Source organism: Rhinolophus ferrumequinum, assembly GCF_004115265.2.
Source record: "Rhinolophus ferrumequinum isolate MPI-CBG mRhiFer1 chromosome 5 unlocalized genomic scaffold, mRhiFer1_v1.p scaffold_110_arrow_ctg1, whole genome shotgun sequence".
In the NCBI taxonomy this organism is placed as follows: Eukaryota; Metazoa; Chordata; class Mammalia; order Chiroptera; family Rhinolophidae; genus Rhinolophus; species Rhinolophus ferrumequinum.
In genome coordinates, this window is record NW_022680355.1 from 8,185,195 (window position 1) to 8,204,272 (window position 19,078).

Below are 19,078 nucleotides of genomic sequence, written 5' to 3' on the forward strand. Positions count from 1 at the left end.
TCTTTCTGCTAGTTCATTTTTAGTGTATAGAAACACAACTGATTTGTTATGTATTGATTTTATATCGTGGATCAGATGGGTACATCTGGATCAGTCCTGGGGTTGAGGTAAGAGTGGCTGCATCATTGCTGCATCAGCCAGGTAGCGATTTATTCTTGGGCCGATGTGCCACACCTGAGCACCATTTGTGCTGAGAGAAATGACAGTGATAACATCAGCAGCTGAGTTAAGTATGCCATGCTAAAAGGAAGGACTAGCCCCTGCCCTTCTCAGCATTGCTTAAGTTCAATCTTCCTGGAAATAGAGCCAACTCGGCAGAGACGAAAAAGGGGCTTGGAGATGAAGCTCTGAACTGGACTGGAACTGAATATAAATCCTGAACTGGCTGAGAAATAATTGGATCGGACTGTTTCTTTGACTGGCTAAGGTAAAGTTTTTCTTCTACTAAACAAAAATTGTTGCTCCTGATCTAAGATCTGTTATGGTGAAATGAAATTATTATTTTAACACACACAAGTCTGCAACTGTACAGTTTATCTCCATACCACACCATGATGCAGCATTCTGGATCTATACACTCCCTATGTTATTGCATATATCACCTTGAATTAACACCTGGTGATGCAACCAAACCAGAGACATAATGCACCACGTCCCAACATTATGTTCCGGTCAGTCTTGAGTAAGTGAGAAAACACATAGAAAGTATGTAATAATACTTCCTGCTGTTCTAAATAATTACATATCAACATGAAGTCTGCGATTATAAATACGATTAATACGATTGTCAACATCTTGGTTAACAGCAAATCAAATTGAAGAAAAACTGAGACATTCTTGTAAATGGTCATTGAGTACAGGATGAATCCCATAGGGTCAGATACAGGGGAAATCTTAAGGATGAAAGTGAACCCCATAGAAATAAATAAGGGAAAGACTTTCTACTCAGTTTCAGAGATAGACCCAAATCCATGTGTGGGAAAATGAAATTCAATGCGTGTTTAAGTTTTCCTGTGATCTCAGTCTCTTGTTTCACCAATATCTATATGCTAGCCTTATAATAACTGAGTCAGGTAGTCAAGGCAAGTATTGATAGGCACATTTTGTCAGAGCAGAGTAGTTATCAGCACAGATGTGAAATACAAGCCAGAGTGGAAAGCAGAACATTTTACCACCAGGCGGAGATCCTCCACCCACTGTCTGGTGGTATTTCTGTTACGTGGATTCTCGATGTGCCACCTGGGATTTTTTTCAGTGCAATGTATACAGCAATGTGTAGAATTTTACACGTGCACACATACAGTGCATGCTCATGAAATGCAGTGCAAATGTGGGGCATTACCACCCCATGAATTCATGTGGGAGCCTCAGGCTTGACCTCTGACATCAGACACTGAATCCATCCTGCCTTGATGCTTGACTGTGAGAAAATCTTGCAAAGAAACTTCCAACACATGATAAAGAAGAACATCTGGGGGGAAATTATGGCAGGAACCAAGAGAATAGAATATAGAGTTTTCATGTTAACATTTTAGGACAAGCTGAAAAATAGGCATTTTCTCTACTTGGCATTGCTTTTAGCCTTTTCAGAATTTTGTGGTGTCACTTTCTCCATTTTTAAAAAGACAAGGGTGACATAGGGAAGAGAAATTAACATTATTATGTAAATGAAAAATAAATCTAAGAATTAAGGAGTTGGTGTTGTTTTGTCTGGAAAAGGAAAGAGGATCTAGTATATAAAGCAGTTTTACAAAGAAGATATAGAGCAGTTAAATTCCATTATGTGAAAATGAGCAGGAAAATTGCCCGATATGGAGGAAGCCCTACGGAAGAAGATGACTATATAAGTGATTAAACCAGGTATAACCAGGTATCAAGAGAGACTCTCTGTCCTGTTGATCCTTTAAAGTTGAAACACTGAGATTGGGAATGAAACAGTTTTTCATTATTTTTTGTTTGAAGTGACTTTGACTACTTTTCTATTTTAGGCCAATTATTTTGCATTTCTTGTTAAAAGTGTATAAGGGTATTTTACATTAATTAATATATACAGAAAAATTCCTCCCCATTTCCTTAAAAGATTAGTCACATTTTATAAATAGAATTTGTATATATCACCACACTATACCTGTTCTTGAGAATAAGGAATTTCCTCTCCCAGTTTTTGCTTATCCATTCTGATTCCTTCCTAGACCTGCAATAAATTTATAGATGGTTAAATATTGAATGAGCTACGAATGAACAGTTATAAATCATCATTTCTAGTACCTTTCTCTTTTCTTTTTCTCATTCTCTAACTTAATCTTTAATGTTTCTATTTGCTGCTCCAAAACACGTATGTCTTCAATCTTTCAATAGAAAATAAATCACAAAGTTAATTACATGAACAGTACACCCTGTTTCTTCTTAAATCTGAAAGGCTATTTCAAATACATGGCATGCACATTCTAACTACTATCAAAAATAATTTGAAGGAACAATGAGTTACATTTACTGGTAAGTTCCCATAAATTGGAAGAATTTAAGATCCCACGTCTCCATTTCCTGTAAATGATTCACTTAAAAGCAGCCAGCTCTAGACAATATTACAAAGCAACCAAATTTATCTTCATCATCCCTCCCCCTACCGGGTATCCCTTTTTCTAAACCTTGTTTCCCTCTCTTATTGTGACCTCTCCAGCTCTTCATCATTGGGAGCAGCTGCCCCCAGTTAGTCTATTTCCTCTTTCTATCAAAACTGTTCTCAGGAAAGGATCTGAGCAACTCACATTAGAGCTTTATGTTATTTCTCAGTGTTGTTTATATTTTAAAGGGGGGGAGGGGATTTTTTTAGCAAACAGAATGAATCTCTAACAGTGGAACTGTAGGCATTTCATGTAGAATCATACTTTTGAGGCAATCAGGTCCTCTCTCTTCATAAGACTAACTCTCAGTGTAGCTTTCCAAGTCATTGTTACTTTCTAAGAAGAGCCAGCATCAATATAAACAATAATTAGGTTAATAATAATGGTCATATTAGTCATTCTTATACCTTAGCCTCTGGCATTTTCACCTCTTCATCACGCATTACAGGCCTAACCTGCCAAGAAAATAAACCAAGAGAAGTACAACATTTCAAATTAATGCATAAAGATGTGTTTTTTCTGCCGTTTAGAAAAAGACCACTAAGACTTAAAATATGCCAACCATCGTCCCACAGAGATCTTCTCTGCCTTATCTAATTTACGAGACTCAATGTTTATATATTGCATTTGCAACTGAAAAATTACAGGGCAACTTTCCTACTACTTTTTAAAATACATTACTCTGTAGTTATATACTGGTCAAATTTTACCATCATACTGTTTTAAAATGAAGTGGGCTGTTTCTATCCTGTGAAGCTACAAGCTTCAAAAATACTTTTATTTTCAATGATAGTCAAGGTAAATTTTCACTACTATGCCTCTCTGATGATGAGGAGAGCAGATGGCACTGAGGAAATAAACTGAGTGTAAAAGCTGCTTGGTTAGCTATTGCTATATTCCTACACAATAGACATAAAAGGTGCTCCTTCTTACCACCACTATGCTCTCTAGTGCGTTCTATGACCCAAAAGGCCCTTGATTTGTTGCCCATCTTCGTGGGGTGGGCTCTGCCAAGGAGGTCTGAAGCTAGGTCTGGGAGTATGAGTCAGAGAATTCTGCAGAATAAAATGAAATGGACCTTGAGCTTCCCCAAGCAATCATAAGTGAGGGCTGAGAAGAGAGATGCAGAAGGAGAGAATGGCCAGTCAAGACAACAAGGCTGGAGGTGCCAGTGTGAGATAAAGTCGTAGCTGACCAGTGGCCGGGAGTGATGTCCAATATTCAATTTGAAATGGCATCTTGATGATGTATACTGTCCCTGTCACTTAACCTTCTTCAACCTCCTCAAACTTACAAATGCAAAGGTGTCGTGTGAGTGGGTGTTTTTAGAAATGCAGAACTGGATTGAATTCAGTATCTGACAAAAGAAAATGTGAACTGGGATGGGAAATAGAGCACAATGAGACTCAGAAACTGATTTAGTTCAGTAGAAAAAGGAGCCTAGACACAGTGTCAACCACCAGAAGATGTCATGGACATCAGCAGAAACCATGGGACAGGCTCCAGGCTGCCACAAAGCACAAAATGTGGGTTTGAGCCAAGTTTACTTGTATTGGAAAGGGCAAGAGAGAATCCAGTTGACATCAGCTACCACAAATAAAAATAACAATATTTATAATAACAGCCATAAAAACTATAATTTATTGAGTGCTTACTCTGTGCCAGGCTCTTCACCTATATTACTATTTATTTCTATATACTAACTTATTGACTTCTTCATTCATATTACTTTATATTTTTAATGATAGATAATACATGCACAATATTTTAAAAATTATCTGCAAATAGTATACATGAATATAAAACTCACTTTTCAGAATCTAAGGGATTTTTTGTGTGTGATTTTGTTTTTTATTTGTTCTCCTTGTTATCATTATAAATAAATAATAGCCTTTATTGATTTGGGCTCTCCACACATAAAGATTAAGATTTTAGAGCACTCACACTACTTTCCACCTTTTCTCTCTCCCCCTCACATGCCCAATATTTTATTTGCAAATGTTTAGCTTTTATCATGGTTGCCTTTATTATGATTTCAATATATGTAAACATCTATATCTTGATTTGTTAACTCCCCGCTGTGAAAGATGGGAAATGATGTTTTTATTTTTTCCAACATCTTAGCTCCCCCAACTTCCCAGCATTTATAAGGAATGTTATTTTTACTCTGTTGATGTCTGTGGGAGTGTTTTCTCATTATAATTAAGTCCTCCATGCTTTATCTACACATTGACTCTGAAAACGGAAATCTAATAAATAACACTAACAATGTGTTTATGTAAATATTATTTACTATGGGAACAAGTATTGTAACTATTCATAAAGAAGAAAATGTAAACCTGTTAACTAAACTTTGTCACTGAAAGAAGTCTCTTCCAAATACTAGCTTAATGTTTCAACTTTTCATTTTTTTCTAGCTCCCCTCACTTCCAAGTCATAACTAGTTTCTCCTTTTTATTGTGTCCATATCATCTTGCATAGCTTTATTATGTTTTTCCATACTCAATTGAGACTTCAGCTGGATATAAGAATTAGGGTTTAAACATTTTTTTTTCCTTTTGAACACTTTGCAACCATTGTTCCCGATGAGAAAATTAATGTTTCCTTTTTTGTTCCATTATAAAAATTTTTTTCTTTTTAATTCTTAGAGACCTAAAATTTTACCAGGATGTACATATTGTTTTCATCAATTCTAAGAAATATACTCCCTATCCCCTCAGCATTTTAACAGCTTTGAAATTGAGATGTCTTACAATTGGTGTGTATGTCATAATTTCATTGGCAGCAGTTTTTCCTTGCTAGTGGTACATAAAATAATGGTGTTTCTTACAACCAGTGGCATCTGAGATTTGACAAAATACAGTAGATGTTCATTTCTTATTAATCCTGTTTAACACTTGGTGGCCTTTCCATCTGAATATTAGAGCTTTCCCCCCATTGCTCATGGAGATTTTTGTTCTGTTTCTTTTATTACTGTCTTACTTCCACTGTTATCTGTTTTGCTTTCTGAAAATTCTATTAGAAAGGTATTAGACCTCTTCAATCTATCCTCCATAGTTTAATTTTTCTCATAATTTCTGTTTACCATTTTACACTGTTCTAAGAAACTTTCTTTCACTTTATCTTCCAGATTATCAATTAGCTCTTCAGCTGTGTCAATTTTATTACTCAGCCTGCCCATTGCCATCTTTTTTTTTTTTTTTGTAATATATTACTTACAGGAAATTGTTCTTTTCTTCAGACTTCCTTTTTCATAGCAGCTTATCCTCGCTTAGTGGAGAAGTTTCTCTTGAATGTTTCCCCAAAAATATTTATTTTGAAAATGTCTCTTAAGGTCTTGTCTTTTTCCTGAATTAACTATTTCTCTCAGGGCCAATGGCTTTCTTTGTTCTTTCACTCATTAAATATTTGCTAAATTCCTATTGTGTGCCAGGAGACATTCTAAGCACTCAAGATACAACAGAAAACAAAACCGGGCTAAAATAGAGGAGATATATTTGAGAGAAATTATGAAAGGTAGAATTTAGGGCACTTTTTGAATGAGAAGAGAACTGCCTATAATTTCTTATTTGGGCAACCTAATAGAGACTGATACCATTCACTATGATAAGAAAAAATAATAGAAATAGGGACAATTTTGTATACTAGTTTTCTGTGGTTTTTTTGTTTGTTTGTTTTTTTAATAAGGAAGAATTTGGTAAACACGATTTAGACACTGAGTTTGAGGTACCCATGGCACATTCAAAGGAAGACATACAATAGGCAACTGGGACAAAGGCCTGGAATTTGAGAGTGGGGTCAATTCTGGAGATATAATTTAGAGTCATCAGTACATTAGTTGAAACTAAAGACTTGAATAAGGCCATTCACAAAATTTATAGAAATAGAAAAGCATAAGATAGGGGTAGAAGCTTGTACACAGGCATGGCTGATCTGTAATTCTGATTTTTCCCTGGCTGATAAGAGAGTTCTCAGGACCGACTTAATCCTGAATGTGGGCTCTAATCCATTACTCTTACTTAGTTCTCTAAACCATAACTTCTATTCCATCAGTCCACGCAGTCTTGGAGAGCCCTTTGGTGGTCCAAGAACCACCCAAATAATTGTTTCCTCAGTTGCCTACAAAATGTCTCAAACTTCTTAGCAGAAACTGCCACCTACCCCCACCAGCATAGTGACTCAGTGTCATGCAGGGTCCTGCTCCCTGCACAAGAACGCAGGACATGGTGAGGCCAAAAAGGAACACCCATGGAGCCATGGATAGGGGGTTCATACCACTATACTCTCGCTGGCGGCTGGGTTGGAGACACAGGAAGCAGGAGCCACACGATCCGCAGCCTGCCATCCACTTCTCTGTCAATAAACCAACCCCTTGCTAACTGCAATCCACGCTTGCTAGCTCAGCCACAGCAGTTATATCAGTGGCCAGTGGGTAACTGGTTACAGCTGATGGCCAACTAGTTACAGCTGATGGCCATCTACACCCGAGCCAGCACCTTTCCACGTGAGACAGAGAGCCTAGAAACTGCTCTCTGGGACTCTGTCCCCACACTTGGTCTTCCCAAGGCTCACGTGACAGGAAGCTAGCTAAAAAGAAAGCCTAGGCACAACACCACCAATTTAACAAAAACAATGAAAAGTTGTTGTTATCATTAGCCTTCTGTGGCTTCAAAACAGTGGGGGTCACCAAGGTGACTGCAGGCATGCACTTTTTAGGATCCTTCCACCCATTTGTTCTCAAACAAAGGGCACAAGCTCCTCGGAACTGCCTCTCTGCCCAGGACACAAGGAATACAGAGTGAGTTCAGAGCTATTTGGTTAACAATGGACCAAGGACATCATTGAAGTAAGGGCCCCAAGCTTTGGAGGGCACTTGCCAGTATGCTAACTGGAAAAAAGTAGCCCGAATTAAAAAAGTTAATCCATAGAAAGTTAGAAAACCAAATTGGTAAAACAAAATAAGTTTCCATATAGATAGACATTTATATTTATGTCACTATCTCCAAAGTCATACCAGTAATTGAAAATTTATATAAAAGACTGTTTAAATTCACATACAGTAAAAAAATTAATTCTAATTTTCAAGTCTCCCTTTTCCTGACTCTTCTATGGTGATTGACTCTGTAATAACTAGAGATAAGACTGTGCTAAAGCATATCTTCTGTAAAGCAAATAATTATTCAATTTCTCCAAAAGACAATACTCTTACAATGACGAAGATAGTGGGGTTTTTTTGTTTTGTTTTGTTTTTTAAAACACTACATGTAGACTAGAGTGTTTGCTCTCCAGTTTGAGTTGAACTTTCAACTTTGCTACAGCACGTTATATTGAATCCTGGCTATGTCCACATTAAACTGTCATTTTGTTTTGTCAGCTGCTGACATTCCAGTTTCTCTGGAATACACATGCTGGTCTTTATGTGGCTACTTCATTGACAGGTGCAAATATTGGACTGCTAAACAATAGATAGAGGTGAAAATGAATGGTAATATTAAGATAAAATTAGATAACTTCCTAAGTAGGAAAATGTAAATTAAATAATTATCGGATAATAAAAAATTGTGATTAGAAATAATTTCTTATATTTCACATTTTCTTTTGAGTTTGTATATACATTTATAACTCAAAATTCATAAAATTAAGAAATAAAGTTCATTTATAACAGAAGTTATAATGCTTAAATTTGCTTCCCATTTTTAAGCACTTAAAAGATGTTAAAAAAACCAACATTTAATAAATATAATCTAAATTAGGAATCAACAGCCAAGGTTTGTAATAGCAAAAGTGCAGTTATGTTTATTAACTGCCATAAGAGCAACCACATTCCTTATTGTCTTCTTTCTCTTTTTTCTTGTCATTGAAGGAATTATTACATTCTTTCATTTCTCCTAATTTTCACAAATATACCTCTTCTGAAACTTTGCTCATTCTTTCTGGGCTTAATGCCTCCTTACCTCTTTCTCCTTCAAATCGTCAACTATATTATTATCAAAACAAGCTTTCTAACGCATTATGAGGAAAGATGATCTTCTGTCCATAAAACTTCATTAATCTTGACTTAAAATTAACAAGTTTTTCTTTTTACCTTCTAAGCAAACAACTCTTTTTGAACACTAGTAACATGCTAGTGGAGGGTGGAGAGTGGGAGGACGGAGTGACAAAAGCACATGAAGAAAGGAGAACCAGCCTGATGTGCCTATAATTTGGAGAGGAGACTTGAGAATTAAGAACATTGAGACTAAAGTATGAGACCGCATGCAGTCAAGCACTAATCATTGTGTAGGCCAAAAGTCAAAACAAAACATTTATCTACATATAGCACTAGGGAATTTGCTTTTAACAAAATCATTAAGCTAGGAAATTCTTCCAAAAATAGGGTAAGACTTTCCTCATTTGCTGTGCCCCAAGGGTGCTACTCCACGTCTGCCCAGGGCCTCTGAAGCGTCTTGGCCGGTGACTGGGTTATGTAGCCCTGCAGAATCCAGGCTGATCCAGGCCACATACAAATCTCAAGCACGTCTTCTCAGAGGCCTGGAAGCCCACAGAAATCTCTGTTGGCTTGGCCTCTTCACCTGGCTCCAGATCATCTTAGACTTCATGTTCACTGCAGGAAGTCAGGGATGGAGGAGCAGCATACACATCTTCTATCAAACTGCCCGATCTAAAAAATGTGTAATCAAAACTCTTTCTCGATGGAAATGTTTCTATTAAAGATGATGAAGCTATTGATTATAACAGCAAAAGAATAGAGACAGTATCTCAGGGAGGCACTAGTACATTTATAGAAATTGGTTAAGAAAATTGTGCTACTTTTGTAGAGTGAAATACTGCACCTAACTGATTTTATATATGTTCAGTGGCATTGAATGATATTTCCTGTATCTGGTGTGTGCATAGCTGCATGAAGATTGTCTGAAAGGATGGTCACCGGGGTTTTCAATGATTATCTCTGGGTGGCAGGATTCTTCTTTACTTTTTTCTTTTGACATTTCTTTATTGAGCAAATTTTATATGAGTCTGTTTTATAAAAGAATTTCAGACTTCTGTCTCCTGCATAAGATGCAAACAACGCCACTCTCACACTAACAACAAGAAAAATCCAGATACATTACAAAATGGCAATTTTTCTTGAACCCATCAGAGAACTGAAGTCACAACCAGGTAACCAGAATTCCAAAGAGGAGCGAACGCCTCCACGGAGAGATGTGACACATGAACAGCCTCACCTACAGCAGAAGCAGCACAAGCTGTTGAAACACAAGCAGGTAAGAAAAACAAACTAACATACAAAGAACTGCTGAAGGGCAAGTAGAGGTTAGCAGAGCAGTCTAAAGTAGCTGGGGGCACATGTGAAAGGGGAATTCACACTCACAGCTTTTCCCTCCCTCTCTGGTAAATGCTCATAGACGCTCATGAGAAAAACTAAGGGCAGTGCAGGAGACTTATTAAGGTGCAGGCTTGGGAGAGAGGATCAGCTTCTGCTAAGTGAAAAGTACCTTTCCCTTCCATCCTAGGAAGAAAAGTTTTATGCCCCTGGGAGATGGGAAGCAAACTCTCTGGCCAATCAGACTCAAAAAAGGTGATCAGTGGAAAAGTGTTCGATACCAAGCCCTACCCGCTTCTCCAAGGCCTGAGGCGGGCAGCAAAGCTCTTGCTCACAGAGCATAGATGAAGACATATTATGGCAAGGGGAAAATAAAATAAACATTCTCTTCCCCTGAGTGAGGGGTCGGTAATTGTCTTGGGCCTTAGAGACTGTGCTATACCAAGTGGAGTTTCGTACTTTGCAGGAGGGACAGGAAACACCTGGCCAAGGTCAACTTCAGATACAAGGCAGAGGTAGACCGCCACAGGGAGAAGAGGCAGAAATCCTGAGAAAGACCACCTCGGAGAGCCAGGCACACAGCACTTCCCAAAGACTGAGTTTGGATTAGAACCATCTCTGCCCTCAGTTATGAAGTACCAGACAATAGCAGTCTATTACCGAGGGAGGGGGTAGATGTATAAACAGAGACCTACTCTGTGGCCCAGGTGGACAGGTTCTGCTGAAAACTGAGGGTGGAGCACCACATAGAGAAAGTGCTGTTAGTCTCGCTCCCACTCGAAGTACATCTATCAAAAAAGGAATATCAAGGCTGTGGGCCACTAAGGAACCATAGCAACAACCAACTCAACTCAAATCACCTCTGGTCCTATTGGCTCAACCCCTTAGAGTACCAGTCTGATAGAAGAAGAGGCGTGCCATTTCTATGGACATTGACTTCAATCTCTACTAGTCTGCACATGGTATCTGGCAAAAATTATGACACAGACAAAAGGGCAAGGAGAAAAGAACCTACTGTCAGGAGTCTAAGCAATCAACAGAGCCAGGTTCAAAGATGACCCAAATCTTGAAGCTATCAGATGGGGACTTTAAAATGACCATAATTAAAATGTTAAAGAACCTAGAACAAAAGGTAAACAACATACATGATACAGAACAGATAGGGAATTTCAGCATAGAGATAGAAAAATTTTAAAGAGTCACATGGAAATACTAGAAATGAAAAAGACAACACTAAAGATGAAGAATGTCTTTGATCGACTCATCACTAGATTCAATACAGCTGAAGAAAACAATCAGTGAATTTTAAGGTAGATAAAAAGAAATTCCCCAAACTGAAACACATAGAGAAAAAAGTAGTCCAAAATTAATGAGCAGGACATATGGAAAGAGATTAGGGCAAAAGAGATAATTGACAACAGTTTTCAGGAAGAGGAATTTACCAGACAGAAATTTAGATCTACATAAAAAAATAAAAGCTCCAGAAATGGCATAAATGAAAGTGTCAAATGCAAATCTTGGCGTGACAAATTATATCAGTTTTTGTCACATATTAATTAAACTTTAAAATTTTTGAAGGATACCTGTGACGAATTCCAAAGAACTGGACTTTTGGTGGAAACACTGGAAAACATTTTCCAAAGCCATTTGAAGATGAACGAACAGATACTTGTATATGAGTTTCATTCATAGTGCATTTAAGAAACACTTTCTTTACTGCTGAGACTAAGCTATTTGGTGGGAGATTTCCAAAGATTCCTACAAACTGCAACGACTTCTCATTGATCTCTTATCAACCAGCTGCTTGGGTGCTTCAGTCTGAAATCTCTTTTTTGTTGTTGCTTTCCTAATACTTACTCTCCTAGCTCTTTCAATGGCTATATAAGAATCTAAAACTGTTTATTGAAATCTTTCTAACAGTAACATAAATAAGTACCTTTAAAAATATGCTTGTGCCTTATTTAATGTAAAGCAGATGGAAACGCTATGTTATCTTAATTACAATCCACTTGCATATTCTCAGCTAGAGAAACAGACCACCAGAATTACAATCTGGGTTGCTTAGACACATGTCCACTAATTCTGGTGGCATGAAATCAAATATACTTTCAGCCATTAGATTAACTGGACTGCATAACACTTCGTGGCATTGGTTGTAGGTAAGTTGTTTTTCTATTCCTGATATTTACATATACTCATATATTCAACAAAGGAATGGATACCACATTGAGAATGGTGAAGGAGACCCTCGAGCTATTTTTAAGATTTTTAAAAGCCTAAATAAAAGTGTAATTGTAGCTTGATTGACTAATAAAGTTGCACCGGCTAACAAAACTTCAGAACTCTTTGGATGTGACTAGCATTAAATCAATTCAGTGAGATATCACTAGTTATCTAAGTTTGATCAGATATGCAAGTTAGGAGTAATAAGTAATAGATAAATACATATGGGAAAACAACTCTTTAAAAGTTTAGGTTTTCGTGAAGAACAAGCAGAGATTATATTGAGGAAAAGAAAATAAAGGGGTATCAAATGAAGAAAAGTACCACCTTCCATGAAAATGCATTCCTAAAAAAAAACCTGATATGTGTTGTAACATATAAGCTTATCCCCAGAATTTGAGGAGAAAGCTGGAGAGAGTAGGCCTGAAGAGATCAGGGCTGGAGAAACTGCCAAGCTTCTCCCTTTAAAGCTGGATCCAACGAGAGTGGCTAATAGTCCAGTGCTGGTGTCCAAAGGCTGTAGCAACCTCAGGCTTGATTCTGGCCTTGAGCATTAATATTGAAGCAATTCTGTAATAGAACTCATAGCACCGAGCAGCAGAATTGACATACGCCATAATGGCAATTAGGATGAGTGACAGCATGTCAAATTGTTCAGTCTTCTGGGGGTAAGATGCAAAACTGGGCAGTGTCAGGACTCTGGCCAAATGACCTGGTGTTCAAGACTGGCCTTGACTCCCAGTGGGAACAGAAAGATACCCACAGCTGAAACCCAGACAGAGAGAATAAAGCAACACCGTACAGTGAGGGGTAAGATGGCTGCTCTTTGTGCTCCTGAATGTCAAGGGTGACCCTTGTGTTATCAACAAGGTGATAATATGTGTGGTCAGGATCTAGCATCTGCCCCCAGGACTGAGAGTGTCTCCAGAAGAATAGAAATTGATACAAATCTCTAACTTACTTTTTCCTGATTTCCACGGTAATATCTTAGGTCCTTAAGTTAAATCATATTAAAGTATCATAAACTTTACAAATAAAATAATTGTCTGCCAACAAAATAAACAAGAAGAGACACAACATAAAACCCCTCAAGTGATTTTAAGAAATAACATTTTTCATCTGTGCAACAAGTATTAAATATTGTTTTCAGTAAAATATTTTCAGTTCCAAATATACTGAAAATATTTATTTAATTTGCCATCAAACTACTCAGAATAAAAAAAGGTAGAAAGTGAAAGCCACCTTTCAGTTGAATTTCAAACATAACTCAGATTTTCAATTTTCACTTTCAAGTCTCTGGGAGCAGAATCTAAAGATGAATTCATTTTAGGGGTCAATGAAAATTTTGATTTTAAAATAAAACAAGTAATTGCAGTGTGTGATTTCAATTATCTTTACAGTTTAGTTATTCGTATTCTGAGATGAAGATCCAGTATGATAAGGGAAATTCTTTTGTGTCAACGTAATCTATCAAAATACGGCAAATATTCTTTGACAAGCGCTGAAGACCATGCACGTGCCCAGAATTGTCCTGTCTCTGTATTACTGCCCGACCCGGGACGGCCAGATCAACAATGAGAAAAATGCTGGCTTTCCCGCAATGCTCTGCCAGCTTTATCAAACCAAGCCAAGGGAAAAAAAGAATGAAATAATCAACAGATTATGTTATTTTCTTTTCTGATGGCGTTTATTTTAAACTTTACATGCAATTTAATCAAATAAATGGCTGTAGAGGAGAGGAATGGGAAATTTCAGAAGGAAATTTTTCTTTCACCCACCTAGACTCTAGTACTATCTACCTATAATAGTAATCCTATATACTATAAAAATAATTTTTTAAAAAACTTACAAGCTTGCAGGATAACTATGGTCATAATTGCAAAACTATCACAAAAAAATTTCACCTAACAATGTCAAACGAATGATGTTCTTGAGCTTTTATTAATGTCTCCTGTGATGTACAAATTGCTTTGTATTGCGTGTACTTTAAGAATGGGAACACGAATGACTTTGTCCCATGTCCCACTTCCCACATAGAGGGTTCCCGATGCTTTCTGCAGATCTAAGCACGCACCATATGTTCCATCAGCATAGGCCAGGTTACCCCGTGGAAGCTCAGAAATCTTCCAGGGAAAGCATTCACTGGGTGCAACCTTAATTAACGAATTACCCTGGCTGGGGGCTGGGGGAGGGGGAACCTGAGAATCCAATTTAACCTTGTTATGTGCAACCTTAGTATTTGAAATGTTTTACAGATATCAAAAAATAAACTTTACACAAAAATACAGTACAAATATACACTTTATGTTGTGAAATCGTTCATACGTAGAAATCAGGCAGCAATGTTCATATCGCGTTTTTCAGACTGGCTAAACACTCGTTTTATCACTGTGTACTCCACTGTGCGAAGCATGTGTGCTGTTCCCACCGAATGACACAGATTTCAAAAAATAAGTATGATTAATTGGATAAGTTAAATGACTGATGTCAAAGTTCCTGCAGCCAGCTCTCCGTTTCGTCATTTACACGTGGTAAGTATTAGAAAACCCTTTAAAGTCAATTTTTAAGAAGTCCAGCTCCCTCAATATAATAAAATATGTGAAAGAGAGAAACAGAAAAATTATAACCAGAGTGCATATACATAGAGATAATCTCCAGTGAAGAACAGACCACAGGGGAAGGTGAGATAAGGGAGCATTTATAATAACAGGATTATTATTAACAACGAAAGTGTATATGCTAGTAATAACGGTGACCTAGAAAACTACATTATACTTTAAAATCAAGTCAATTAATATAAAGGTGTAAACACCAGCTTATGTCATCTCCTCCCTCTGCCCTCACCGGTCCAATTTTTACTTATCGTTATACATTAACTCCAGAGTCTCTCCGGCTGACAAAATGTCCTGTTATGCTTTAGAAACAGCAAGATAAGCATCATTACAGTCAGAAGGAAAAAGAACTAAAAGAAAATCTTGTTGAAATGATACCTTCTCAGAGATCCTGTCTGCCTTTGTCTCTCCTTTGTTGTGCATTTTCCATGGGTGAGAACAGGCAGTGTTTCTACCCCTCGGGGCTGTGATTTTGGAAGCTCAATTTCGATCTATAAATTGAGGACACTGGAGTTTCTAATCTGGAATTCTAGGATTTAGTTGTAGCCGTGGGCTAGCTGGAGAGACAGGGGCAGCTCCCCACTGCTGCTGCCATGTCGGGCTGGGAGGCCCCTCGCTCTGTCTCAGCCACTAACCCTGCTCTGTAGCCCTGGCCACATTCATCTCAGACCCTCGGACCACAGAATCTGCCACTTGACCTGGTTTTATGGCACCTGCTGGAGCCTTTTGGAACAGGACACCAGCTCGGTCAGACTTGCTAAGTCCAAGGCTTGGACTAGAGCTCCTCACCCAGTGTGGCTGGTGTCCTGCCTGGGTCAGCAGGCAGCACTGCATACTCTGGCCAGTGTTTTTTGTTTTTGTTTTTTGTTTTTTTGGGGGTGAGGGTGGGGGTTGGGAGATTAAAAGAAGAATAAAAACCTTCCCAAGACCTGGATTCTAAACCCAGGGTTCTTACTTCTAGAACTCAGGCACTGGACAGTCATGTGCCAAATTTCCTCCCAAATGTCACTCTCCTTCTTGAGAAATTACATTGGTTTCCAGTTGTCTATACTTCCTAACTTTCTGCAAAGTGGAAATGCTTTTCGAGGAGAGTGCTTTTTCTCAACTCCTGGAGAAAGACTTCCACTAGTATAACACCCTCGCTTCTCTGCACCTGTGCTCTCATTCTTCCTCTGGGTGCGGGCACTGAGCCATCTGTCTGGTGCATCAGTATGACAGGGCTGTATCTTTCCTTGTCCCCTTTTGGAGTAAGGAGGACAAAGGAAGTATGGTCCTGCTCTGCTTCTCCATACCCTGAGTGTACAGAGGTAGATTCCACCCCCTGTGGGAGAAGGAGAAAGAACATGGAAACATGTGGAAACAAGACAAAAGAGCATGCAAAATCAAAATGTGCAAATAGAGACGCTCTTTCTATGAAGTGCTATGCATTGGTTAGATGTGTCACTAGTGGGCGTCTAAGCTTTCTATGAATCAACATGGAAAAGGAGCTTTGATTAGTTACACAACTCACAGCACCCACAGGAAAGATCAATTGCTCAGAGAAATATGACTATTCCCATAACTAAGAGCAGAAGAAAGTTTCCCAGAGGACCATTACAGGGAGGTATCATGCAATGCCGTGAGCACTGTGTCAGCAAAACCCACACAACAAACGAACGTTAAATTGAACATCGCAGAGCTACTTCTTGACATGCCCTCTTTGTAGACCCATAGTTGCATTGTAGGTCCAGCAAAAGCAATTCTGATTGTTTGGGGTGGGGGAAAAGGGGTAGGGAGAGCAATAGCAGATAATTCCTGCCTGAGAGTCTCTGATAGTGTGAGTTAATCCAGGTGCCAAATTAGAATACTATGAGCAAATGTATATACAGATACACACGGTATACCTGTGTGTCCCTCAGGGAGTCTTCAGTGAGCTTCTGATAGCTATTAGGCTGCAATGAGTTTGAAATTGTACACCCTAGAAAGTGCTCGGAATGGGGCTTCTCCACCTCACTTATTTAGTAGAGATCCACTAAGGCTTAGTGACTAAACTAAAGTAAACCACCAAGCCAGGGATGATGGTGGCATCCTCTTGGACAAGTTAAGGGACCTTACAAGGACACATTGGTGCCGAGAGGAACAGCCAGAGCCCCCTGCCCAGACGCATGCAGAGAATAGGGAGAATCACGTGTGTTGAGACAGTTGCTCTTGCGGATGCGGGATCTGAGGTGTGATATGCAGTGTCAATACTGCTAACAGAACAGGGTCCCTGTGCAGACGAAAGTGTCACAGGGTATGGGTATGGGAGCCGTTCTTACCACAGGGAGCTCTTGCTTTAAAGACTTTCCTGGAGTCTTCTCTCTTTTGGTCTTAAGAGACGCTGTACTGATGGATATAGAATGTTGCCTCGAAGCCATTCCAGTCCTGGATAGAGTCCCAGGTTGTGGGGGCCACGGCATCAAAGTATCCTCTTTCCCCTTGGCTGGTTTTGGGCTCTGTCACACAAAAAGAACCAACCTTGTTATTCTCACTTCATTCTTCAGATTCGTGTTCCTTTCTTTTCCTTCCTTGCCCTGCATGAGCTGGAGTTGCAGGTTTAAAGTTTACAGTCCCAAAGGGCCTGGACCTGTCTGGCTCCCAATCCCACCATCCCCCCGGCTTGACTTAATTTGCCAGTTGGGCTTTTTTCCCCCACTCCTCTCATTGCTGATAGAGTACTAAGAAAACCATACCATCAGATGAATGTTTTCTGGAAGCACCTGTTGAGGTAGGGTCTTTGTGGAGCAGGGTGAGGTGGTAGCTTGAGGTTTGTATCTTATTTGTAAGAATATGGAGAAATAGAGGGTAGGAGTGATGGGACAGGAATCCGGGGACAAGGCACTGGGACTAAGGATCAGTACATGAAGATGACACCTTTCATTCCCCTTATTTATGCCAGGCTTGCTTTCTCTTCTGCTTACTCCTTCACTCTCTCCTTCTCCCTGCTCTTAGCCATCAGTTTCCTGGTCTCCCATTCACGCTTCTTGCCTCACTGTTAAGCATTTCCTCTTTCAAACTTAGGTGTTGGAAAGTGAAAAGCCTCCGTGTGCTATGTATAGATCCTTCAACCCTAATGCCCAAACAACACAAGCACAGAATAAAAAAAAAAAAAAAAAAGAGAAAGAACTTAAATGCAAACCTTGATGCTTACTTACACTGTCAAACTTTTTTCTCATTTCCATTTCCTCTTTATGCTTATTAACCTGTGAAATTGAAGGCTTATGTCATTTGTTATCATTTGCAAAGATTAAAAAGGAGAATTTTCTAGAAAGTTCCCTTAAGCAATAAAAGAGTAGCATTTTAAACCATTTGACTGCCAAAACTATTATGTGAATACACGTTATAATGTTGAATATGAATTAGAAGAGAACATAAATTTGTACCCAGAAAAAAAGCATTTAAAAATAAGTGAACAGAAATAGATAAAACTGCAAATATTTAGTCATTAGCATTTGTTCATAGCTTTAAGCATAATAGAGATTATAGAGAAATATACATTGCTTGCTAATGTGGTAGTTTGTTTCATGTTATTATAATAGCTATAAATCCCAGGCCTTATAAGATTTTTTTAAAGAAATTTTAGATTATTTAATAGTCAAATTTCAATAATGTAATAAATGAAATTTTAATTTAAAAAGTCAATTTCCAGGCAAAAAAGACATTTTATCAAAAAAATATATATTTTAAAAAATTGAGATATAATTGATGTTTAACACTGTATTAATTCCAGCTGTACAACATAATGATTTAATATTTGTATATAATGCAAAAGGATCACCACAAAAAGTCTAGCTAATATCCATCACAGTTACAATTTTTTTCTTGTGAGAACTTTTAAGATCTACTCTCTTAGCAACTCTCAGATGTGTAATACAGTATTGTCATCTTGCTGTACTTTACATCCCTATGACTTATTTATCTTATAACTGACAGTTCATATCTTTGACCACCTTCACCCATTTCGCCCACCCCTCACACCCCACCCCTGGCAACCACCAATCTGTTCTCTGTGTTTATGAGTTTGGTTTTGTTTTAGATTCCACATAAAGTGAGGTATAACAGTTATTTGTCTTTCTCTGTCTGACTTATTTCACTTTGCATAATTTCTTCAAAGTCTATCCATGTTGTCACAAATGGCAAAAAATATATTATTAATGCATGTTTCAATAATATTAAGATTTTTAGTAATATGGATTTATAAGTAGTGCCAGTGATTCTAAATCTGGCTAATCTTATTACAAAATTAAACAATGATGGGAAATACATCTAACTAGTCA

At 38.1% G+C, this 19,078-nt stretch overlaps 1 protein-coding gene across 1 annotated transcript in view; it reads right to left on the minus strand.

Moving 5' to 3' along the window:
• C5H10orf67 (chromosome 5 C10orf67 homolog) overlaps window positions 1-19,078 on the minus strand; it is a 109,964-nt gene that overhangs the window by 32,270 nt on the left and 58,616 nt on the right. The window contains exons 10-13 of the mRNA XM_033100524.1: window positions 17,947-18,004; window positions 17,081-17,259; window positions 2,269-2,348; window positions 2,129-2,194 (exon numbers count right to left, since the gene is read on the minus strand). Coding sequence (XP_032956415.1) covers window positions 2,129-2,194; window positions 2,269-2,348; window positions 17,081-17,259; window positions 17,947-18,004 — 383 coding nt within the window. The remainder of the gene's footprint in view (window positions 1-2,128; window positions 2,195-2,268; window positions 2,349-17,080; window positions 17,260-17,946; window positions 18,005-19,078) is intronic.